Genomic DNA, 22277 nt, shown 5'->3' on the forward strand with positions numbered 1-22277 from the left:
CGATTAGTCGAAAGTCGATCTAAAAATCACTATTCAATGAAAATCACTGATTTGGACAGACATTTCCAAAAACAATTCGCCCAGTAAAGACGCGCTTTTATTTGGAACTCATCATCACACTTGGAGATCAACAAACAAAAAGGACTGGGCCAACTGTGAAACATAGTTTTAAATACTTCCATTCAATTAGGAATACAATCAACAGCTAGCTAGAATAAAATAAAAAACAAAACAAATTCATCATCATGCAGTCTGCACATAGTAAAAAAAGAGTTTGCTATTATTATGACAGTAAGTTAATGTTTAATTTTTCTTAAATACATTTCATACTTTCTGTGTAATTATTGTTTTTAATTTATTTTCAAGAATTTTCTTGGCAAAACATTTGCCATTCATTTGTTTGGTTAATGAAATTCTCATGATGATTATTTGTAAATATTCATAATTTAATACGACTGTACCATCGGCTTTTCAATACATCACAGCACACCGTATAATCAACAGTACTCTTTTGTGCCAACGACCATACCTCGGACGACGTGTGAATTGAAAGACGGCAGAGAGATAGTCTTTTCGACCATCACTCTGCCGGCGTATGCACGTATACAAAGTACATTGTCGTCGTAGATGCTCCCTTCGTTCGAACGTTGTGTGTGTGTATGTTTGTTTTTGGTTTGTTTGTAGAATGTGCGCGTTTTTTGTGTACTCGGAATGTATGGTTGTCGTATGTGCGAAAGAGTGTCTTGTTGTTTGTGAAAACATATGACGCTGTGAGGACTCTCGATTTAAAAATGTTTTTTTGTTTGAAGATGAACATACAAATAAATTTATTTTTGCTATTTTTTCTAATATTTATTTATTGTTTAGGAAACTAATGCGAACATACGTTATTAATATTATTTTTATTTTAGGTGATATTGGTAACTATTACTATGGCCAGGGACATCCCATGAAACCTCATCGTATACGTATGACCCATAATCTGTTGCTCAACTACGGGCTCTATAGAAAAATGGAGATTTATGTAAGTATCAATTATTACAGTTTGTAGTTAGTGACTTATAAGTATAAATTTTTAAAGGGATTTTTTCATAGGTAACCGAGTTTTCACTACTATTTAAAAACAGTATGCTAAGTCTGAAAAGTGAGTTTTTCAGTAGAAGCTTTCAAAGTATGGAAGTTTCTTTAATCGTACGTGCAATGCTAAGTACATTTTTGCTTATAACTTTGGTTTGGATTGGCCGATGATTACCAAAATTTCAGAGAATTTAAATTAAGGACCGTAGTATCTAAAAACGTGAAGAACTTTAAAACATGCTAAGTCGACTTAGCATACTATGGTTCGGAGGCGTCGATTTGTATTCCCCAGAAAACTACTATACGAGTTATGAGCTATTTGTTTTATTTTATGGATAATCTAAATATTTAGCTCTGGTACATATTTTAGTATACCAATTTCAGATAGAAAGGACTATTGACCTTTTCATTGATATCGACTGCATGAAAGTATACATTCATATACGTTAGACGTACTGTAATATATATATATATATATATATATATGGGTCTGCAACGCACTTAGAAATTGTGCGGATACGTACTTATAAATTCCAATAAAAAATATACATCAATATTGAAGGAGATTTTCCTCTGATTAGAGCACCGAAGACCTTCTGTTTAGATACCGCGAAGACCGTCCAACAATACTCATTTGCTTCACTGGTTTGTTTATTTATAATTGATCGGCTCCTGGAATAGAGTTGCTACATAATATGATGTATTATCCATATTATCGTCTGCAGATTAGCCTTACAGGCTAAGAATAAAGATTTTGACATATGGTAAATAATTGTTTGAAAATTTGTATATCTTCCACCATTATATACATAAAATCGATCGGGACCTTTATATGGGGACTGTGAAAAATAAAAAAATGTTTTTAGTATGATGATATATTAAACGTTTTCTTGCAAAGGTGTTATCGTCATTATACCGAAATTGAACAACACTGTTATATAGGGACTACAAAAGAGTAGATCTAGCTGTAGACATATAAATATTGTTTTAAATTTCCCAATTGGTATTCCCTCATTGTCATAACCGAATTGTTGTCCTTCAAAACCCTTACAATTGACTGCTTCCTGGGAATTTTTATACAATATTGCGGTGCGACCTCTTCGATTCTGTTGCACTGGTGGCATTGGTGACAAATTCTTTTGGGAATATCGTCGTAACATTAGGATGGACAAATCGACCGTCAATTATATTTTTTACTCCCAGGCATGGAATCATCTCACATCACATAATGTATTGTAAATTTGATATTCTAACTTTTATTTTTTCCATTTGACAATCTATTCATCTGCAAAGTTCTATATTCTATATACTTTACTATAACAAAAATAATATTTTGTCTCTTGCCTTTGCAGCGTCCACACAAAGCCACTGCCGATGAAATGACCAAATTTCATTCAGATGAATATGTTCGCTTCCTACGTTCCATACGACCCGACAATATGACCGAATATAACAAACAAATGCAACGATTTAACGTTGGCGAGGATTGTCCCGTCTTCGATGGTCTCTATGAGTTCTGTCAACTTTCTGCGGGTGGTTCTGTTGCTGCTGCCGTTAAATTGAACAAACAAGCCTCCGAAATTTGCATCAATTGGGGTGGTGGTCTGCATCATGCAAAAAAATCGGAAGCCTCCGGTTTTTGTTATGTCAACGATATTGTTTTGGGTATATTGGAGTTATTGAAATATCATCAGCGTGTTCTTTATATTGATATCGATGTGCATCATGGTGATGGTGTGGAAGAAGCATTCTACACAACAGATCGTGTTATGACGGTTAGTTTTCATAAATATGGTGAATATTTCCCTGGCACAGGAGACTTACGTGATATTGGTGCCGGTAAGGGTAAATATTATGCGGTTAATATACCGCTGCGTGATGGCATGGACGATGAAGCCTATGAATCGATATTTGAACCAATCATATCAAAAGTTATGGAAACTTTCCAACCGGCTGCTGTTGTGTTACAATGTGGTGCTGATTCATTGACTGGTGATCGTTTGGGATGTTTCAATCTCACTGTTAAAGGTCACGGTCGTTGTGTGGAATTCGTAAAGAAATATAATCTGCCGTTCTTAATGGTTGGTGGTGGTGGCTATACAATTCGTAATGTATCTCGCTGTTGGACCTATGAAACATCGGTGGCATTGGGTGTGGAAATTGCCAATGAATTACCCTACAATGATTACTTTGAATACTTTGGTCCAGACTTTAAATTACACATTAGTCCTAGCAATATGACAAATCAAAATACAACAGAATATTTGGAAAAAATTAGAAATCGGTAAGTAAAAATTTGTTTTCTATTAAAAAACTCAAGATGAAAGTGAGAATGATTTCTATAAATAGAAGAAGAATAGCTTTCTTAAAGCTATTGGAGGTCTTAAATTATATATAGAAAGAAAACCTTCAATAGGTATTTTATAGATAGACCATCATTATTATGTCTTCTCAATTTCTAAAAATAGATGAACTTAAGGGGACCCTCCCCATTCTCGGGGTTAAAAATTTTTTGGTTTAATTCGATTCTACACTAATTCAAGAATGTCTCTACAAAATTTCAAGTGAAAATCTCAAGAACTCTTGAAGATATAGCCGATTTATTGTGTCAGCATCAAGTGACGGCTAAAGGGCTTCTCAAACTTTAAACGCGCTTTTCTCTTTTGCGAATGGCGGGCACGATAACTCAAAAACTAATAACCCAATCGATTCCAAATTTTTACACGTTTCTCTGTGAATGTATAGCTATCGCATGAACTAGGATAAAGCCAATCGGTGACGATCTTCCTTATTTTTAAAATTGGTTTTTGGTCAAAAATCGACGATTTTCCAAAAATATTTTTTCAAAGGTCCACCATTTTGTTAATTTTAGAGCGAAGTCAATAATCCTAGTTCATACGAGAGCCAGACATGTACTCTTTCTAACACCGTTGGAATTTTTGGATTCCGATGTTCCAGTGAGGAGTTATCTGCCCGCCATCAAAAATAAGGACCTTTCTTTAATTACAAAAAACAACAACAAAACAATAAGAAAATTTTTTTGTAAATTATTTTTCTTCCCTTTTAAATCTTTATATATATGTGCACAGTTACAAACCTTAACAGGCATTGGTACTGATTTACCAGCCCATTGAAAATCTTGAAAAATTAAAATCGAGAATGGGTGGGGTTCCCTTAAATAGATCCTATGTAGTTAGAAATCTTCGCAAGGTCTTCTGTATACTAAAGACCTTCAATGGACCATTTGTACCTAGAGGATCTTTAAAAGTTAATTTATAGGAGAAGACTTTCAATACGTCATTTTTTAATATGTCTTCTATGGAGATATTCAATACGTATTTTATAGATGGAATACCTTCAATAGGTGTTCCATATATTAAACGTTTTGATAAGTCCCGCTCATAAATAGGAAATCTTAAATATATTCTGTGTATTTAAAATACGTTCAATAAGTTTTCTGTAGTTGGAATATTTTTAGAGTAGGAAGGTAGGAGACTTACAAAAGATTGTCTATATATCTTTTTTATGCATAGAAGACCTTCATTGAGTCTTCTCTAATGAAGGTCTTCTAGATGAAGACCTTCATAGATGTTCATAGAAGATGTTCAAAAATTAGTATGTGTTAATTTTCCTGTAAAAGATGACGGGGAGCTGATAGACATGCGTTGTTATTAATTTGTATTTCATTTTAAAAAATATCAATTTAATCTTCTCCGTTTTCAGTCTCTTTGAAAACTTGCGTATGTTGCCACATGCACCCGGTGTGCAAATTCAAGCGATACCCGAAGATGCAATCAACGATGAATCCGAAGATGAAGATAAAGTTGACAAAGATGAGCGATTAACACAGGCCGACAAAGATAAACGTATTGTGCCGGACAATGAATTCTCAGATTCCGAAGATGAAGGTGAGGGCGGTCGAAGAGATAATCGTTCCTACAAGGGTCAAAGAAAACGGCCACGTCTCGACAAAGAAGGAAAGGCAACAGAGAATACGGAAGCCAAAGATGACAAAGAGAAAAGTAAGTGGAAATAAATTAACTAAAACATACTGGGAATATATTTTAATTTATTAACTTTTTTTGTTTTCTTTCAGTGGACACAACAGAAACCGAAGAACCTGCTAAAACTGAGGATGGCAAAAAGGAGAACAACATATGACGTGGTGGTCGTAATTGGTTATAGAAACCAATCAAACGTTCATCGAAGTTTAAGCCTAATTTAACGTAGCGTTTATTTAATTTGTAATTTAAGCTGTGTACCGCTCTTTTTTCCATCTCCTCATACCCATTTACTCTCTCCCACATCCGTTTAAAGGCGTGTTTATTTTGCATTCTCCATTAAAGAAACAAAATATATCAAACATTTTTGTCTACTTTGTGAATTTTAATTAAAAAATTCTCTATTATTTTGCCAAATGTGGAACTCTTATAGAGCCAATGAAGCATTATACTTTCGCTTTTGTTTGTATTTCCAAAACGCGTCTACAAGTAAACAGATAACAAAACAAAACGTTATATTTTATACTTTAGAAGTAAATTCTACAAATATATATATACATGTATTTTAAGTTAAGATGTGTAACATAATATTTAGAAAGGAAAACATCATTTCTAACTAAAAGGAAGAAAAAAATAAGAAAACACCCACACAACTATACACGAATATTTTCTCTTCTTAATAGGCAAAAGGCAAAAAAGAAAAAAAATACAACTACATCAATAGGCGCATACCGAGTCTTCTGAAGAAAAAAATATATATACATACTTAGCCACACAATTTCAAAAATAACCTCAAACAACAACACACATACATACTTTTATATACAATTAATTATATTTATTTGTTTTCCATCTTCATATACACAATTATATAGGTTATTAATTTATATACAACGTAAAACATTTAAATATGAAAATAATGAATATGTATGTGTGTGTGTGTGAATAAAACAAAATAAAAACAAAAGTAACATACATAAATAAATAAATTCTATAAAAAATAATACTTTAAAATATGGAATATATTAATTGTGAATTTTATTAATTCGGTGGCCTTTATGAATGTTTACTCGCCAAATGTTTAGCACATTTTCCTCGTAAATCTCTGGACTATCGGGGTCTTCTATAAATATAAGGTCATCATTGGATATAAGTCCACTGCCCATTTGACTTGCAGCTAGAAGACCTTATACGGTCACAATTCCGCATAATATTTCATTTCTCCAAATCAAGATTGAATTAAAGCATTCGTTCTTAGATATTGACCACAGAGTTATGGCGCCGTCGGTAGTTTTGAGAGCTCAATGTTATGCAAGTTGAATGAGGACGTACTCACACGGGTTAGGGGACATTGATATAGCTAACCGAATGTATACAATGTGTCTGACGAATGGTGTAACTGGCAGTCCGTCATTTCATCCATATTATCACATCCATCAAGAACAATAGGGGATGAAGGCGAATTGAGCTAGGAAAAGAATTTAAAAATTTGAAGGATTTGCCAACGTTTAGCAATAAGGGACGCTGCCTTTTATAGCAGAATACCAATAAACGTTCTTCTACGTATAGAAGATATTGTATATGAGACCTCAATATGCTCCTTTTTATAATGTCATCCATAGACCTTTTATAGACAGAAGACCCTTTAAAGGCCTTTTATAGGTAGAATTCTATATATTCACTCAATAGTCAGGACACCTTCATTGGGTTTTCTACAGCTACGAGATCTAAAGTAGAACATCCATAACATCTTTATTTGGGCTTCTGATGTTTGTTGGCTGTTCTATATTTAATAAAGCTGCATAAGTTCGTATATTTATAGTAGACCTATATAATATATTCAAAAAATTGTCTATATGCATATATAAGATTCAAAGGAATTTTCAATTTTTTTTCCTCAGATTCTCTTCTACGGCTAAGAACATTTTTTTTAAATTAAGGGATTTCAATTTTTTATTTTTAAGATTTTAAATGAGCTGCGAAATGAATACCAATGCATGTTAAGGTTTGTAACCTTGCACATATATATTTGAAGATTTAAAAAGGAAGAAAAATAATTTACAAACATTTTGTTGTTGTTGTTTCTTGTGATCAAAGCAAAGTCCTTATTTTTGATGGCGGGCATGATAACTCCTCACTGGAACATCGGAATCAGAAAATTCCAACGGTGTTAGAAAGAGTACATGTCTGGCTCTCATATGAACTAGGATTATTGACTTCGCACAACAATTAACAAAATGGCGGAACTTTGAATTTTTTTTTTGAAAAATCGCCTATTTTTGACCACAAACTAAGTTAAAAAATAAGGAAGATCATCACCGATTGGCTTTATCTTAGTTCATACGATAGCTATACACTCACAGAGAAATGTCCCAAAATTTGAAATCAATTGGGTTATCAGTAGACCTCGGATTTTTGCATATTTTTTATGCTTTATCCGATTGGACTCAAATTTTGTATTTAGGCGTTTCATGCTTTAATTGATCGATATTTGGGGTCATGTCAAAAATATGCAAAATATGCAAAAATATGCAAACATATGCAAAATATATGCAAACATATGCAAATATGCAAAATATATGCAAAATATGCAAACATATGCAAAATATGCAAAAATATGCAAAATATGCAAAAATATGCAAAATATGCAAAAATATGCAAAATATGCAAAAATATGTAAAATATATGCAAACATATGCAAAATATATGCAAAATATGCAAAATATATGCAAAATATGCAAAAATATGTAAAATATGCAAAATATGCAAATTATGCAAAAAATATGCACGGTATGCTAGGTCGCAATATTAAAGATAGAACTTTGAAATTTTGCACATATATTATTATTACTCTTAGGATGTTTGGTATTGGAAATGGGATATATCGGTCCACGTTTTAGTATATCGCCATATAACGGTTATATATGTTTGCATGTTTTATACATATATTTAGCAAATTTTTCATAATGCCCCAAAAATCTAACAGTTGAACCATGAAACGCATACATACAAAATTAGATTTCTATAGGTTAAAAATAAAGAAAGCACACAAATTCGAAAACTACCATGAAAAATCTTTTTTTTTTTTTTTTTTTTTTTTTTTTGATTAAAATAATTGCATATGTGAAATATGTTGCTCATATTTTGCATATTTTTGCATATTTTGCATATTTTTGCATATTTTTGCATATGTTTGCATATTTTGCATATGTTTGCATATTTTGCATATATTTTGCATATTTTTGCATATTTTGCATATTTTGCATATGTTTGCATATTTTGCATATATTTTGCTTATTTTTGCATATTTTGCATATTTTTGCATATGTTTGCATATTTTGCATATATTTTGCATATTTTGCATATTTTTGCATATTTTGCATATTTTTTGCATATTTTGCATATTTTGCATATTTTGCATATTTTTGCATATTTTTGCATATTTTGCATATTTATTGCATATCGACCTAGCATACCGTGCATATTTTTTCATATTTTAGCATATATTTTGCATATTTTTGCATAGTTGGCCTATATTTTGCATATTTTATGCATATATTTTGCATATCGACCTAGCATATTTTGCATATATTTTGCATATTTTGCATATTTTGCATATTTTGCATATTTTTTGCATATTTTTTGCATATTTTGCATATTTTTTGCATATTTTGCATATATTTTGCATATTTTTTGCACATTTTGCATATTTTGCATATTTTTTGCATATCTCGTGCATATGCAAAATATGCAAAAAATTAAAAAATATGAACCCTTCAAATAATTCTAAATCCTTTGAAACGAATTTGTGTCCAATCAGAATTTCGATATCTTTATTATTAAAAAATATGCAAATATGCAAAATCCGAGGTCTAGTTATCAGGATTTGAGTTATCGTGTCCGCCATTCGCAAAAAAGCTGTTTGGAGAAAAACGCGTTTAAAGTTTGAGAAGCCCTCTTGCAGTCACCTGATGCTAACACAATAAATCGGTTCTATCTTCAAAAATTGTTGAGATTTTTACTTGAAAATTTATAGGGACATTCTTGAATTACTGTAGTAAAAAAATTTTTTTTTTGAAACCGAGAATGGGTGGGGTCCCCTTAATTCAATACAAACCTGGATTTTCAATTTAATAAATAAATCCAAATAAATATTTCTGACGGTATATCCAATTGGTTAACATTTTTCTTTATTTATTTATTGTTTTTTTTTATTTACTATATACATTTTGATTTCTAAATCCTATCTAACTTAAATACATTAAATTCTAAATTAACTACATACATAAATAATAAGTTGCGAGTTTGTTTTGGTGTTATGCTTATTTAGAGGAATGTCAATTAAGTAAACAGCCGATAATAACAGTAGTAGTAGTATTAATCATATTCAATACTGTTGACTAAACTTGTTGTTGTTGTTGTGGTTTTAAATTTCAAGACTAATCTAAAGATAATATAGAATCTATACTACTTCGATTACGTGGCCTCATTAGCGGTCCACCCAAATAACTAATGGGATTTGAGAACTGACGATGGCTGTCATCGATAAATGCCGGAGCAATGGGTATTTGAGAATTTGTTCGTTTGGCCACAAAACCTTGTACAGGTACATCGGCGATTTCCACCACCGTAGGTTCCAATGTTTCCGTTGGCGACGGTAAATTGTTGCCATTTGTTGACGATTGTTTTTTACGGCGATTTTCTTCTGCTGCCGGTAATTTAAAGCTGACAAATCCTTTACGTTTGGGTCGTTGTACCGACAATGTTCGTAGAATTGGATTTGGATTCCTCGAGGCTGTTGACTGTTCTATAAGGGGCTGGTAAAGGGATTTTAGGATTATTTGATTGTTAGTATGTTGTAGTCTGGTGGTTAAATTAGGAAAAATCTGTTTGCTTTTGTTGGTGTTTGTTTGTTATTGGATTATTGTTATTGTTTTTATTGGGGGAAATGTGGTGTATTATGGAATTGTGGACAGGTGGTGGGTTGCCACAAAAAACCCAAAATTTGAATGTGGATGTACAAAAAGATAGAGGTGGTGGTGAAGGGGACAAAAAAATAGAAATTGAAATAAATTTAGTAAAATTAGTATAAGAATTAATTGTTTTAAAATAATAAACAATATATTGTAATGAAATATACCTAAATATTATTTATATTATTCAGCTGTTTTATAGTAATCTATAGAAATATAAGTTTTATTTTTTTTATCGAAATCGTAACAGATATTCCATTTGAAAAATATATAAATCAGTTCAGTACAAATTAGTCTGTGGGACACCAGGTTCTGTTAAATGGGGCTACGGAATTTCCGTAACCTAGGGGTAAAGTATGTTACTTTCTGAATTGTGGGGTTCAGTCACAAATACGTTTCCCCAATATACCCTAAAAATCGGTTTAGATTTTAATATAGCTCCAATGTATATTTTCGTTCGATTCTTCGCAAATTGTTCATCATTTTATTAAGATAGACATGTAGCATTTTATGTACCACATTTTATGTACCGGTTCCCTTTTTTTGGTATTGTCTACATATAACGCTTAAGCGTGCGTATATTCCAGACGAAGTGGTTCTAATTTGTTATTTTATTTTCTCAGAAGATAAAAACGGTATGGGTATTAATTATAAGTTTCTGTATCTCCAAGAGTTTATGCCATCAATCGGAATACAAAAAGGTAAAAGGGTCTACGACCGGTTAGCCTTATTCTATTATTTATTTATTGTGTTAGCATCAAGTGACGGCAAGAGTGCTTCTCGAAGTTTAAATGCTGTGGCGAGCACCATAACTTGGAAACTAATAATCAAATCGCTTACAAAAATTGACAATTTGACGGCAATCGGTGAAGATCTTCCTCATTTTTAAATTTTGTTTGTGGTCAAAAATTAGCGACTTTCCAAAAAAGTTTCCCTTAAATGAAGTTCGGTCTGATTCCTCTGGTACCTTTTGCAGAAAATTAGTTTTGTAATATCACGCGAACCGACTAACCGATTTTAGGAGACCTTCCCTATTCTCGATTTTAAATTTTCTAGATTTTCATTGGCCTGGTAAATGAATACCAATGCATGTTAAGGTTTGTAACTTTACACATATATAATTGGATATTTAAAAGAGATGAAAAAGTAATTTGCAAAATTTGGTTGTTGTTGTAACAGTTCGGCTGGAATCATGTCTTTTTCCCTGTAGATGTAGTAGAGGTATTAATAATTTGCTCTAATGGGTTCATTAATGTGTGGAAAGTATGCGGGATTTGTGTGATGATGGCATATGGGTATGTTTTGTTATGATGATGTTAGGATATATATATATATATATATGAATATATTATGTAGGACGCTGCAAAAATTGGGTCACTTCCCCTGGTCTAACCCAGAGATCCACAAGGCGCAAATTTGTGGACCTGACTGGGCAAGAAAATATGTGATTTGTGTCATAAGGAGTGCTGTGACAATTTGTGCTAGTAATAATTCGTGATTGATAATTATTTAGAATGGTGCTCCAACCAGATCTATGTTGAGCTAGAGTTGTTCTAGTGGATCTGAGAGGCGCTTTTCGGAGTCACTGATTGCTGGGGGGATGTTCATTAAGGACTTTATTTAGGCAATATCCGTCGACGGCTTGATTCACCGCTCGAGTGTGCAGCTGTTTCGAACCTGCAGCTATTGACATGGATGGTATGACGTCTTGGATGTCTGGGCGGAAGTGTGTGATGTCCTTCCGGATGTGTCGTGGAGGAGGATCCTGCACCACTATGTGGTGGTTGGGGCGACTTGGCAGATGGCAGGCCAGAAGGAACTGTCTAGCAAGCAACACATTATATTGCTATTTATATTGCCTTTCCCTAGGAGGTACCTATCAGATCTTTCAGGACTTTGTTTTTGCTAAGGACTTTCCCTTTAACATAGGCGGCGTGCTTGGTGAAGTTAAGCAGGTTATCAAAAACTACTCCCAGTATTTTGGGATGTTAGACTGTCGGAATTCTTCGGTCATCGACTATGATATCAAGCTCTGTCTTAAGTTCACGTGTCCAGGATGTAAATAACGTCGCAGTAGATTTGGATGGGGATATAATTAATTTCCTTTCTTGCATGAATGCTGAAATGGTGGCGCGGTAGTTATTGATTTTCGCGCTTACGTCATCAATGTCGACTCCAGACGACGTAAGATACCATTTTAACATCAGGAGGTGGGGCAGGAAGGACAATATGGAGTTCATGATATGATGGCAGAATTTGTTAGCACATTTTTGATGGCGGGCATGATAACTCCTCACTGGAACATTGGAATCCGGAAATTCCAAGGGGTCTCGTATGAACTATAGACGCCGCTCAAAAATTAACAAAATGGCGGACCTTTGATTTTTTTTTTGGAAATTCGCTCAATTTTGATCACAAACTAAGTTAAAAAATAAGGAAGTTCTTCATCATAGAGAAACTTGTCAAAATTTGGAACCGAATGGATTATTAGTTTTTGAGTTATCGCGTAAAAACACTGCTTCTTGAATAGGTGTAGATTCGAAATACATAAAAAACAAAATTTTTTGACACCGTGGGTCCCCTTAAACAAATTGTACCAATTTTAGTACCTCTGAGTCCACATAACTACGAATTTACAAAGATTGCGGTATGTGCTATTTTAGAACGAGGTTTAATTGTAAATCCTGATTTCTGTGTTCCAGTTCCAAAACTATCTACACTCCGATGGTAATGTTAGTTTCATATTTCAGGATTTCGGGGGTACAAAATATCTTTGCTGACAATTTTCAATATATTCCACGTTTAGGCATATATTTCGCTCCGAAATACTGGGTATTTCATGTTGAAAACATTTAAAAATTGTATGACCCCATTTTTAGTTCTTCTTACCATCTCAGTTCGTCGATATCTGCTTGTCCATAAAAATACTCCCTTCTCATAGGTTTTCTTTGATTATCTCAGGATTTGTAAACAATTTTATTCTTTGTCAGTCTACAAGATTACCTTCCACTCAGCTCACCTTTATCAAAGACTACTCAGCTCATTTGTACAAAAGCCCTTCATCTTGTCTTTTCATATTTTTTCATGATCCCTTCCTAGTCGAATAATCCCTTGTACCAAAAATACACATTTTGTAATGTAAGCTGTCTAAATCCCCCATTTAATATTTTTCATCCGTTTATGCATACATACATTTGTACGTACGTATATATTTAATAAAACAAATGTATTTTTCTATTTCATACTAATTAAAGTGTTCCGTAAAAACACGATTGTGATTTAAGTACTGCAATGAGTCCATTTGTACACTGTGCACACAATTGTGTGCATGTATGTGTGAATGTGTGTACGAACAAGTGTAATATGTAGATGCTGGTATGAATGTGCATGTGTATGTCGTCTGTCGGTGTGTCTGTGTCATGAACTAATTTCATGTTTGTTTAAATTTGAAGAAAGCGACAATTGTTTTATGACACGATTTTTGTTGTTCTACAATTTAGGCTTAGCCTAACAACAAATATATGCATGTTCGTTTATATATATATATATATATATGTAATTGTTGCTCTAGGATGTATGAATGCACTCAAATGTAGTAGATTGTTGGGGTAGATCGCTTGTTAGAGTAAGTGTTGGAAATGTTTGAAAATAACTATGTTCTTTGCGGTATATTGTCAGTATAGGTCCATGTTTCGATCCCGATCGATTTTATGTATATCCATGGGAAAGGGAATGCAATTTAACATTTCGGATTTTTGGGGGGTAGAAATCGTTATCACCTATTCACGTTTATTCCATTAAAAGGCTATCATTCCATTTTCGGTATTTTGAAGGCCTTGAATTGTCGGTATAGGCCCATATTTTAACTTGGGATATTTTCATGGTCCTAGGAGCATTTACCAACAAATGTAATAGTGGTATTCGGATTTTAAAAGGGCACAAAGCTTTTTGCAGAATAATGTCAGTATAGGTTCATTTTTTTTGTTACAGGCCCATATAAAAGTCCTGTTGCATTTTAAGTAGTTTCATAGTCTTGCAAACGATTTCGAGTTTTCCAAACGATTCGAGTTTTTAGATGTAAAAATTATGATCGATATAGGTCCACATTTTGGTATAGACACCGATATATTGGTACAATTCCGGTACCGATTTTGGGCATTTTAATGGAGGTAAACATGTTCATCGCAGAAAATTGTCGGTATTGGTCCATGTTTTGACATAGGTCACACCGATGTCCTGCTCAATTTGAGACATTTTCAGAGTCCCAGACGGATTTTCTAACCGAAGCCGGTTTTTAGTAGGTACAAAAATTGTTTGCAAAAATTTTTCGATACAGGTCCATGTTTTGACATAGACTCATTTAGTATACTTTTATGGTCGTAGTCGAAATGTCCAATCGAAATGGCTGTAATTTGGCATTTGGGGGTTTTTGCTAAGCAGAAAATGTCAAGATTATTTGTGGACCTCTTAAAAGGGCACCCGTTCGTATTCGGTATTATGACGATATTAGCGAAATTTTCGAATAGAACGGACTGTAATTTGGCGTTCCGGAGTTTTGGAGGGCAAACAAGTTTTTGGCAGTAAATTGTGAGTACATGTCATTGTTATACCCTTCACCACACTGTGGTACAGGGTATTATGACTTTGTGCATATGTTTGTAACTGGCAAAAATAATCGAGATAGTGCCATGGTTCCTTTTGATAATATGCATAGAATCACATTCTGAGTCGATTTATGCATGTCCGTCTGTCCGTCGGTCCATGTATTTTTGTTAACAAAGTACAGGTCGCATTTATGATCCGATTTGGATGAAATTTGGCACATGTCACTTATTTGGTCCAAGGATGAACCCTATTGAAATTGGATAAAATCGGTTTAGATTTAGATATAGCTCCCGTATATAGTTTCGTTCCATTTAAGGGAACCCCCCCATTCTCGATTTTTTATTTTTAAGATTTTAAATGGGTTGGTAAATCAATACCAATGCTTGTTAAGGTTTGTAACTTGGCACATATATATTTGAAGATTTAAAAAGGAAGAAAAATAATTTACCAAAATTTGTTGTTGTTGTTTTTTGGGTGCAAAGAAAAGTCCATATTTTCGATGGCGGGAATGATAACTCCTCACTGGAACTTCGGAATCCGAAAATTCCAACTGTGTTAGAAAGAGGACATGTTTGGCTCTCGTATCAACTAGGATTATTGACTTCGCACAACAATTAACAAAATGGCGGAACTTTGAAAAAAAATTTTTTTGGAAAATCGCCTATTTTTTACCACAAACTACGTTGAAAAATAAGGAAGATCTTCACCGATTGGCTTTATCCTAGTTCATACGAGAGCTAAACATTCCCAGAGAAACGTGTCAAAATTTGAAACCGATTGGATCATTAGTTTTTGAGTTATCGTGCCCGCCATTCGTTTTAAGAAAAACGCGTTTAAAGTTTGAGAAGCCCTTTAGCCGTCACTTGATGCTGACACAATAAATTGGCTATATCTTAAAGAGTTCTTGAGATGTTCACTTGAAATTTTGTAGGAACATTCTAGAATTGGAGTAGATTCGAATTAAACCAAAATTTTTTTTGACACCGAGAATGGGGGGGGGGTCCCCTTAATGTAAATGGGGTACCAAAGACTCTATATACCTTTCGATTTGCACGAAATTTGGTATTACCTACTGAATTAGGTCTAGAATGATGTGTGCTAAGTTTCGTGAAAATCGGTTCAGAATTAGATATAGCTCCCATATATATTTTCGCCCGATTTTAGGTAAATGGTGCACCAAAGTCCCTATATATCATTCGATTTGCAGGAATTTTTGCATAGCGTATAGAATTAGGTCTAGAATGATGTGAGCTAAGTTTCGTGAAAATCGGTTCAGAATTAGATATAGCTCCCATACATAGTTTCGCCCGATTAAGGGAAATGGTGTACCAAAGTCCCTATATATCTTTCGATTTGCACGAACTTTGGTATAGCCTACTGAATTAGGTCTAGAATGATGTGTGCTAAGTTTCGTGAAAATCGGTTCAGATTTAGATATAGCTCCCATATAGTTTCGCCCGATTTTATGTAAATGGTGCACCAAAGTCCCTATATATCATTCGATTTGCAGGAATTTTTGCATAGCGTATAGAATTAGGTCTAGAATGATGTGTGCTAAGTTTCGTGAAAATCGGTTCAGAATTAGATATAGCTCCCATACATAGTTTCGCCCGATTAAGGGAAATGGTGTACCAAAGTCCCTATATATCTTTCGATTTGCACGAACTTTGGTATAGCCTACTGAATTAGATCTAGAATGATGTGTGCTAAGTTTCGTGAAAATCGGTTCAGATTTAGATATAGCTCCCATATATAGTTTCGCCCGATTTTATGTAAATGGTGCACCAAAGTCCCTATATATCATTCGATTTGCAGGAATTTTCGCATATCGTATAGAATTAGATCTAGAATGATGTGTGCTAAGTTTCGTGAAAATCGGTTCAGAATTAGATATAGCTCCCATATATATTTTCGGCCGATTTTGGGTAAATGGTCTACCAAAGTCCCTATATATCTTTCGATTTGCAGGAATTTTTGCATAGCGTATTGAATTAAGTCTAGAATGATGTGTACACTTCCTATATATATTTTCGTCTGATTTAAAGTAAATTGTGCACTAATGATCCACAGCTAGGCCGATTGACACAACGCACTGAAATTAATATAAAGTAATCTCTGGCAAGTTTACTTCAAATCAGATCAGATATAGATATATCGTAGCTTCCATATATAATTTCGACTTATTTATGTTAATTGTATACCAAATAATCAATAGATGTCTGATTGAGATTAAATTTTAAACAGTGCAGCATACCGAATAGAGTGTGTCAAGTTTGCTTTAAATCGATTTACACAGTGCGCAAACGACTCTAAACTTGCCTAAATGAAATGATAGTTTCCAGAAAGACATAAATTCCTTTAGAAAGGTGACGTCTTTTCGGATACATATGTAGAATATACCCAAAGTGATGAAGGGTATCATATTGTCGACCCAGTCCAAATTTACTGCTTTCCTTACTGGTTTTCATTGTTTCAGGTCCCGCTACATAGCCGGGATTTTTGTGGTTCTACCTTCACGATTTTTTGTGGACTCCATTTAATGGGATCGCTCCATTTTCTCTATTTTGAAGGTTTTAGCCAAATTTTCCAACAGAACGGTTTGTCTGTCCGGATGCTTCACAGAAAATTGTAAATATAAGTCCATTTTTTTTACATAGCCCCCATATAAATATTTTCAGGCGTTTTCAGAATCTTCGACGTATTTATAACCGAAGTAAAGGGCTAAGCAGAATGCTCGCGTTGAGCCATCCGTCGCGTTATATGTTATCGAAAATACAACAACCACAAGGAAACGATAACATAAACGCATATCGTTTCCTTGTGGTTGTTGTATTTTCGATTACATATAACGCGACGGATGGCTCAACGCGAGCATTCTACTTAGTCCTTAACTGTAATGTGGCATTCCAAGGCCTTGTTGTGCTGAACGTTTTAAAAGTAAAATCCGCCTCATTTTACGTATTTTTATGGCTCTAGTCTCACATTCCAAGTAATGTGGCTATAATTATGTCTTTCAGGTTTTCGGAGAATAAAATACGTCTTGGCAGAAATTAGTCGGTATTTTGACATATCGTTGTTGTTAGTTATGCTGAAAATTTGAGCCGAAATGTTTAATCTGAGTGACTCTTAGCAGACTTTTTGCAATGACTTAGTCCCCTTGCAAGTGTTCCGATCGATTTTATGTTTTTTTACTATTATGGTTAATAAATTTAACCTTATGTAACCATCCACCCTAATACGCATTGGTGTGCGCTTTAAAATTTGAACTAAATTGCCAACCTACTTCCTGCCTTCTGCTACAACTACTACTAAAACAACAACAACAACTGCTGCTGCTGCTGCCATTCACGCAGACAAATATGACAAACAAAACATTTGTTTTGCCAATTCAAATGCACAAATATGACTAAAACTATGTCTGTATGCATGTGTACGTGTGTGTGTGTATGTCGTTATGTTGGTGTACGAGTGTTGTCGTCTAAAAGAACCACTGTATGAATCAATGAAAGAATGCATGAATGAACGAATGAATGAATGACTGAATGAGTGTGTGAGCGACTGAGTGACTAAGTGAATGGAATAAAACAGAAAATGCCTCCACCGAATGAATGTGTGGATGACAAAGTGACGAAATGAATTAAATGTTCGTCTGTCGTATTTCTGATGTATAACATATAAAAATACACCGGTAGCACTTGCACGAAAAGCGATTCTATGAATGTTGTTAAAACAATGTTTTTGTTGTTTTTATTTTCCAGATATAACAAAAGCTGCCTTCTATAAGCATAACGGATCTAAAATATGTGATATGTCTCTGTAGCAGATAAAAAAGAAAAGACAAATTCGTAGAAGTTTTGTGTCTAAAATTTGGAACATTTAGAAAATGATATATAGAGATTAGAAAAGGTAAAATGGTGCAATGTTATAACTTTTCAAATTTTTCTTGAATATTATGTTTATATTAGACCTTTTGGAAGATTAATTGAAAAGCCTGGCTCATAGAAGGCACTATGCATCGAATGCTCGTTACGGATATATACTATTGAAACAAAAGGATGAGTTTAGACGTGGTGAAGTTAACTCAGAATGCATAAAAGAGATGAAGATGACACCCGAAAGATATCAAATGAAAATTATGTTTCACCATGACGGTGTTACAGGCGAATGAAACCAGTGGCTAAAATCTACGGTTTGGGTTTCGAATTTCTTTTACATCCACTCTATTCGTCATATCTGGCCCAGCATCTAGTTTCTGTTTCCAGTAAATTGTTGACCAGAATGATGTTGCCGTCAAATGAAGAGGTGATCGCCGAAACTAGAATTAACTTCGTCGTAAAGAACAAATTGTACTCCAACAATTGAAAAAGTTTTCAAATTCTGACGTGCCTTACTTTTTATACAATCTATTCATAAGTGGTCTGTTCCCGTACTGCAAGAATCTACTATTTTTTACTCCGATAACAATTTTTTCCTTTATGATATCGAACAAAATAGTAAAATCGAGTAGATTCTTGCAGTACGGGAACAGACCAAAGGTTAACAGGGAGGCGAATTCGTAGTCTTGGTTGACTGTCAAATTTATTATTTGAAGAATAAATAAATAAAAAATATTTTTATTCGAACCTAAATATGTATATCTGCACTTTACTATCATTAGTCTTGATTTAGATTAGATGAGTTTACTTGCGGCAATTCTTGTCGTTCTCTTTTGAACTTGCTTCATGCGTTTATACAAGGCAATTCGTTTTCCAAAATATTTCTCTATTTGTTGTTTTTCACATTTGAATCTGTATAAAATGTCAACAAATACGAAATACACAAAACGAATTGCCAGAAAATTGTCTGTACGGGCAATGTTTTTTTCATTTCTATTCCCCTTGCCCCTCTCTCCCACAAACAAAGACTTGCCGCAAGTAAACTCGCCTAATCTAAATCAAGGCTTACGTTTTCCTGGAAGATATTACGAGTTTTTATCCTGTTCTGCTTGGCATTTCGCGATTAAAATGATGACAGCAAGAGAAGACTAAGGCATGAATTCGTCTGCCTGTTAACCTTAAACTATATATGGAAACTATGCTATATCTAAATCTGAACCGATTTCAAGGAAACTTGCCAAATATTAATTTATATTAATTTCAGTACGTTGTGTTAATCGGCCTAGTTATGGGCCTTATGGGGCACCATTTACTTAAAATCGGACGAAAATATATATGGGAGCTATATCTAAATCTGAACCAATTTCAAGAAAACTTGACATACGAAAGGTTATAGTTACAGTACATTGTACAAAATTGTGTGGCGATCGGCCAATCTTTGGTCCTTAGTCCACAATTTTTACTTAAAAATAAATCGCTCGAAAATATATATTGAAGTTATATCTAAATCTGAACCGATTTCACGAAACTTAGCACGCATCATACTGAACTTAATTCAGTACCCTATGCCAAATTTCGTGCAAATCGATGCAATTCGATATATATGTACTTTGGAGCCCCATTAACCTTAGATCGGACGAAAATATATATGGGAGCCAGGGACGTGCGCAGGGGGGGCCCGGGCCGCCCGAAATGAATTTTTTCACAGTAAATTTATGTTTGCAACAGCGATTTTTTTCATTTTGTACTGCCGGGCCCCCCTGAAATGAAATCCTGTGTACGTTGCTGATGGGAGCTATATATAAAACTGACCCGATTTTCTCGAGACTTGACACACGTCATTCTGGACCTAATTCAGTGCTCTATGCCAAATTTCGTTGAAATCGAAAGATATATAGGGACTTTGGTGTAGCATTTACCTTAAATCGGACGAAACAATATATGGGAGCTATATCTAAATCCCATCCGATTTTCTCGAAACTTGGCGCACATCATTCTGGACCTAATTCAGTACTCTATGCCGAATTTCGTGCAAATCGATAGATATATATGGAATTTGGTGCACCATTTACCTTAAATCGGACGAAACTATATATAGGAGCTATATCTAAATCTGAACCGATTTTCTCGAAACATGGCGCACATCATTCTGGACCTAATTCAGTACTCTGTGCAAATTTCGTGCAAATCGAAAGATATATAGGGACTTTGTCTGAACCGATTTTTCCCATTTTCAATAGGGTTCGTCGTTGAGCCAGTTAAAAGACCTGGGCCAAATTTGCCGGTTACAAACATATGCACAAAAACATAATACCCTGTACCACACTGTGGTGAAGGGTATAAAATATTAATAAAAAACCAGTGAGCGGAGCAGTATAGTCGGATGGGGCCGACCATATGATACCCTAGACAACTCCCACGAAAATCTAACTTTCTGTGATATTTGTAACCTTAATCGCGATATTTGTACCCTCTTGACCGACCAGAATTCAACAAATATTACTAATATTCACTACAGCCCTGCTAATTATTTGCCTTCACCTTGGGTTGTGTGGTGATGTTTAGCTTTCAATTTTGGTCTATCGATCGACTCGAAAAAAACACAAAAAATTACATTTTCGGCCCACTTCATCCCAATATGATTATCTGATCATCACCTAAAATTATAGGCATTGTCCTTGACCATAACTCGGACCTCGCGGATCATTTCAAAGCGATCAGCGCTATATTTCCGCCCTCTAGTGTGGTAATGGCTTACTAAATAATATATGAATACGTAACCACACGTAAATATGTTAGTCTAACTCCCACATCCGGATACATACTACAATATAATTGGTACCGATTTAAAGGTCAACCACTCCTTTTCGATATACTATGAACATTTTGGGCCTATGTCCATCAAGAGTAAATATATACGCCATAGAAAACAAATTTTATAATTTTTCACACAAAAGTCAGGGTCCATTTGACACGCTAAATATTGACTGATCTTTATCAAAACAAGCATGCTTATTCCTTGGCCCGATCCCCTTCTCCATGTAACAATTCTCGATGTTTGGGCCATAATTGCGGCCTCTGGAGTGACCAGAAAATCAGACAAAAATAAAGTGTTTGGTCCATTTCATCCCCTAAATGTTAACCGAACTTTACCAAAAACAATAGGGGTCTTCATTGGCCAGAACCCATCCTACATGCAAAATTTGGTGAAGATTGGTCCATAACTGTGGCCTTTGTCGTGTTTACAAATTATAATGGACAGACGGACGGACGGATGGACACACATGTCTAGATCGACTCAGCTAGTCGAGATATAACGATCGGTATACTTAAAGATGGGTCTGGAACCAATAATTCGCGGCGTTACAAACTCTTGGGGCTACACCAAAGCTATAATACCCTGACAACATAGTTGTGTAGGGTATAGATATAATTTTTATAAACCAGTGAGCGGAGCAGTATAGTCGGACGGGGCCGACCATACGATACCCTACACAACTACCACGGAAATCTAACTTTCTGCGGATTTTTATTCCGAATATGGGAAATATTTCGTAATAGTTGCACAATCTTGCCCGATTAGAGGTCAAAAGCACCTCTTCCTTACACTGACATATTTTCCGGATATTCCCAATATTCAGTACAGCCCTTCTAAACACTTGTCCAGATTCCATTCACTGTGGGTTCTGTTGTGACGTTCGGCATGTGTTCTATAGATCGATTCGAAAAAACACAAAAAATAAAGT

At 34.4% G+C, this 22277-nt stretch overlaps 1 protein-coding gene across 1 annotated transcript; it reads left to right on the forward strand.

Annotated features, from left to right (window-relative positions):
• The first annotated feature begins 221 nt into the window (after positions 1-221).
• LOC133322244 (histone deacetylase HDAC1) lies at positions 222-5328 on the forward strand. The gene is made up of 5 exons (XM_061531263.1): positions 222-291; positions 912-1024; positions 2430-3361; positions 4801-5099; positions 5174-5328. Exons 1-5 carry the CDS (start codon positions 246-248, stop codon positions 5236-5238), a joined length of 1455 nt encoding a protein of 484 aa, XP_061387247.1. The 5' UTR covers positions 222-245; the 3' UTR covers positions 5239-5328.
• Positions 5329-22277: the final 16949 nt, after the last annotated feature.

Source organism: Musca vetustissima, unplaced genomic scaffold (assembly GCF_032173495.1).
Source record: "Musca vetustissima isolate MV318-11 ecotype Yass unplaced genomic scaffold, APGP_CSIRO_Mvet_v1 utg22114, whole genome shotgun sequence".
Lineage (NCBI taxonomy): Eukaryota > Metazoa > Arthropoda > Insecta > Diptera > Muscidae > Musca > Musca vetustissima.

Coding starts and splice junctions, on each gene's coding strand:
- LOC133322244 (XM_061531263.1), top strand. CDS start 246: ATGCAGTCTGCACATAGTAAAAAAAGAGTTTGCTATTATTATGACA. Junction 1,025..2,429: donor ATAGAAAAATGGAGATTTAT/GTAAGTATCAAT, acceptor TTGCCTTTGCAG/CGTCCACACAAAGCCACTGC. Junction 5,100..5,173: donor CAAAGATGACAAAGAGAAAA/GTAAGTGGAAAT, acceptor GTTTTCTTTCAG/TGGACACAACAGAAACCGAA.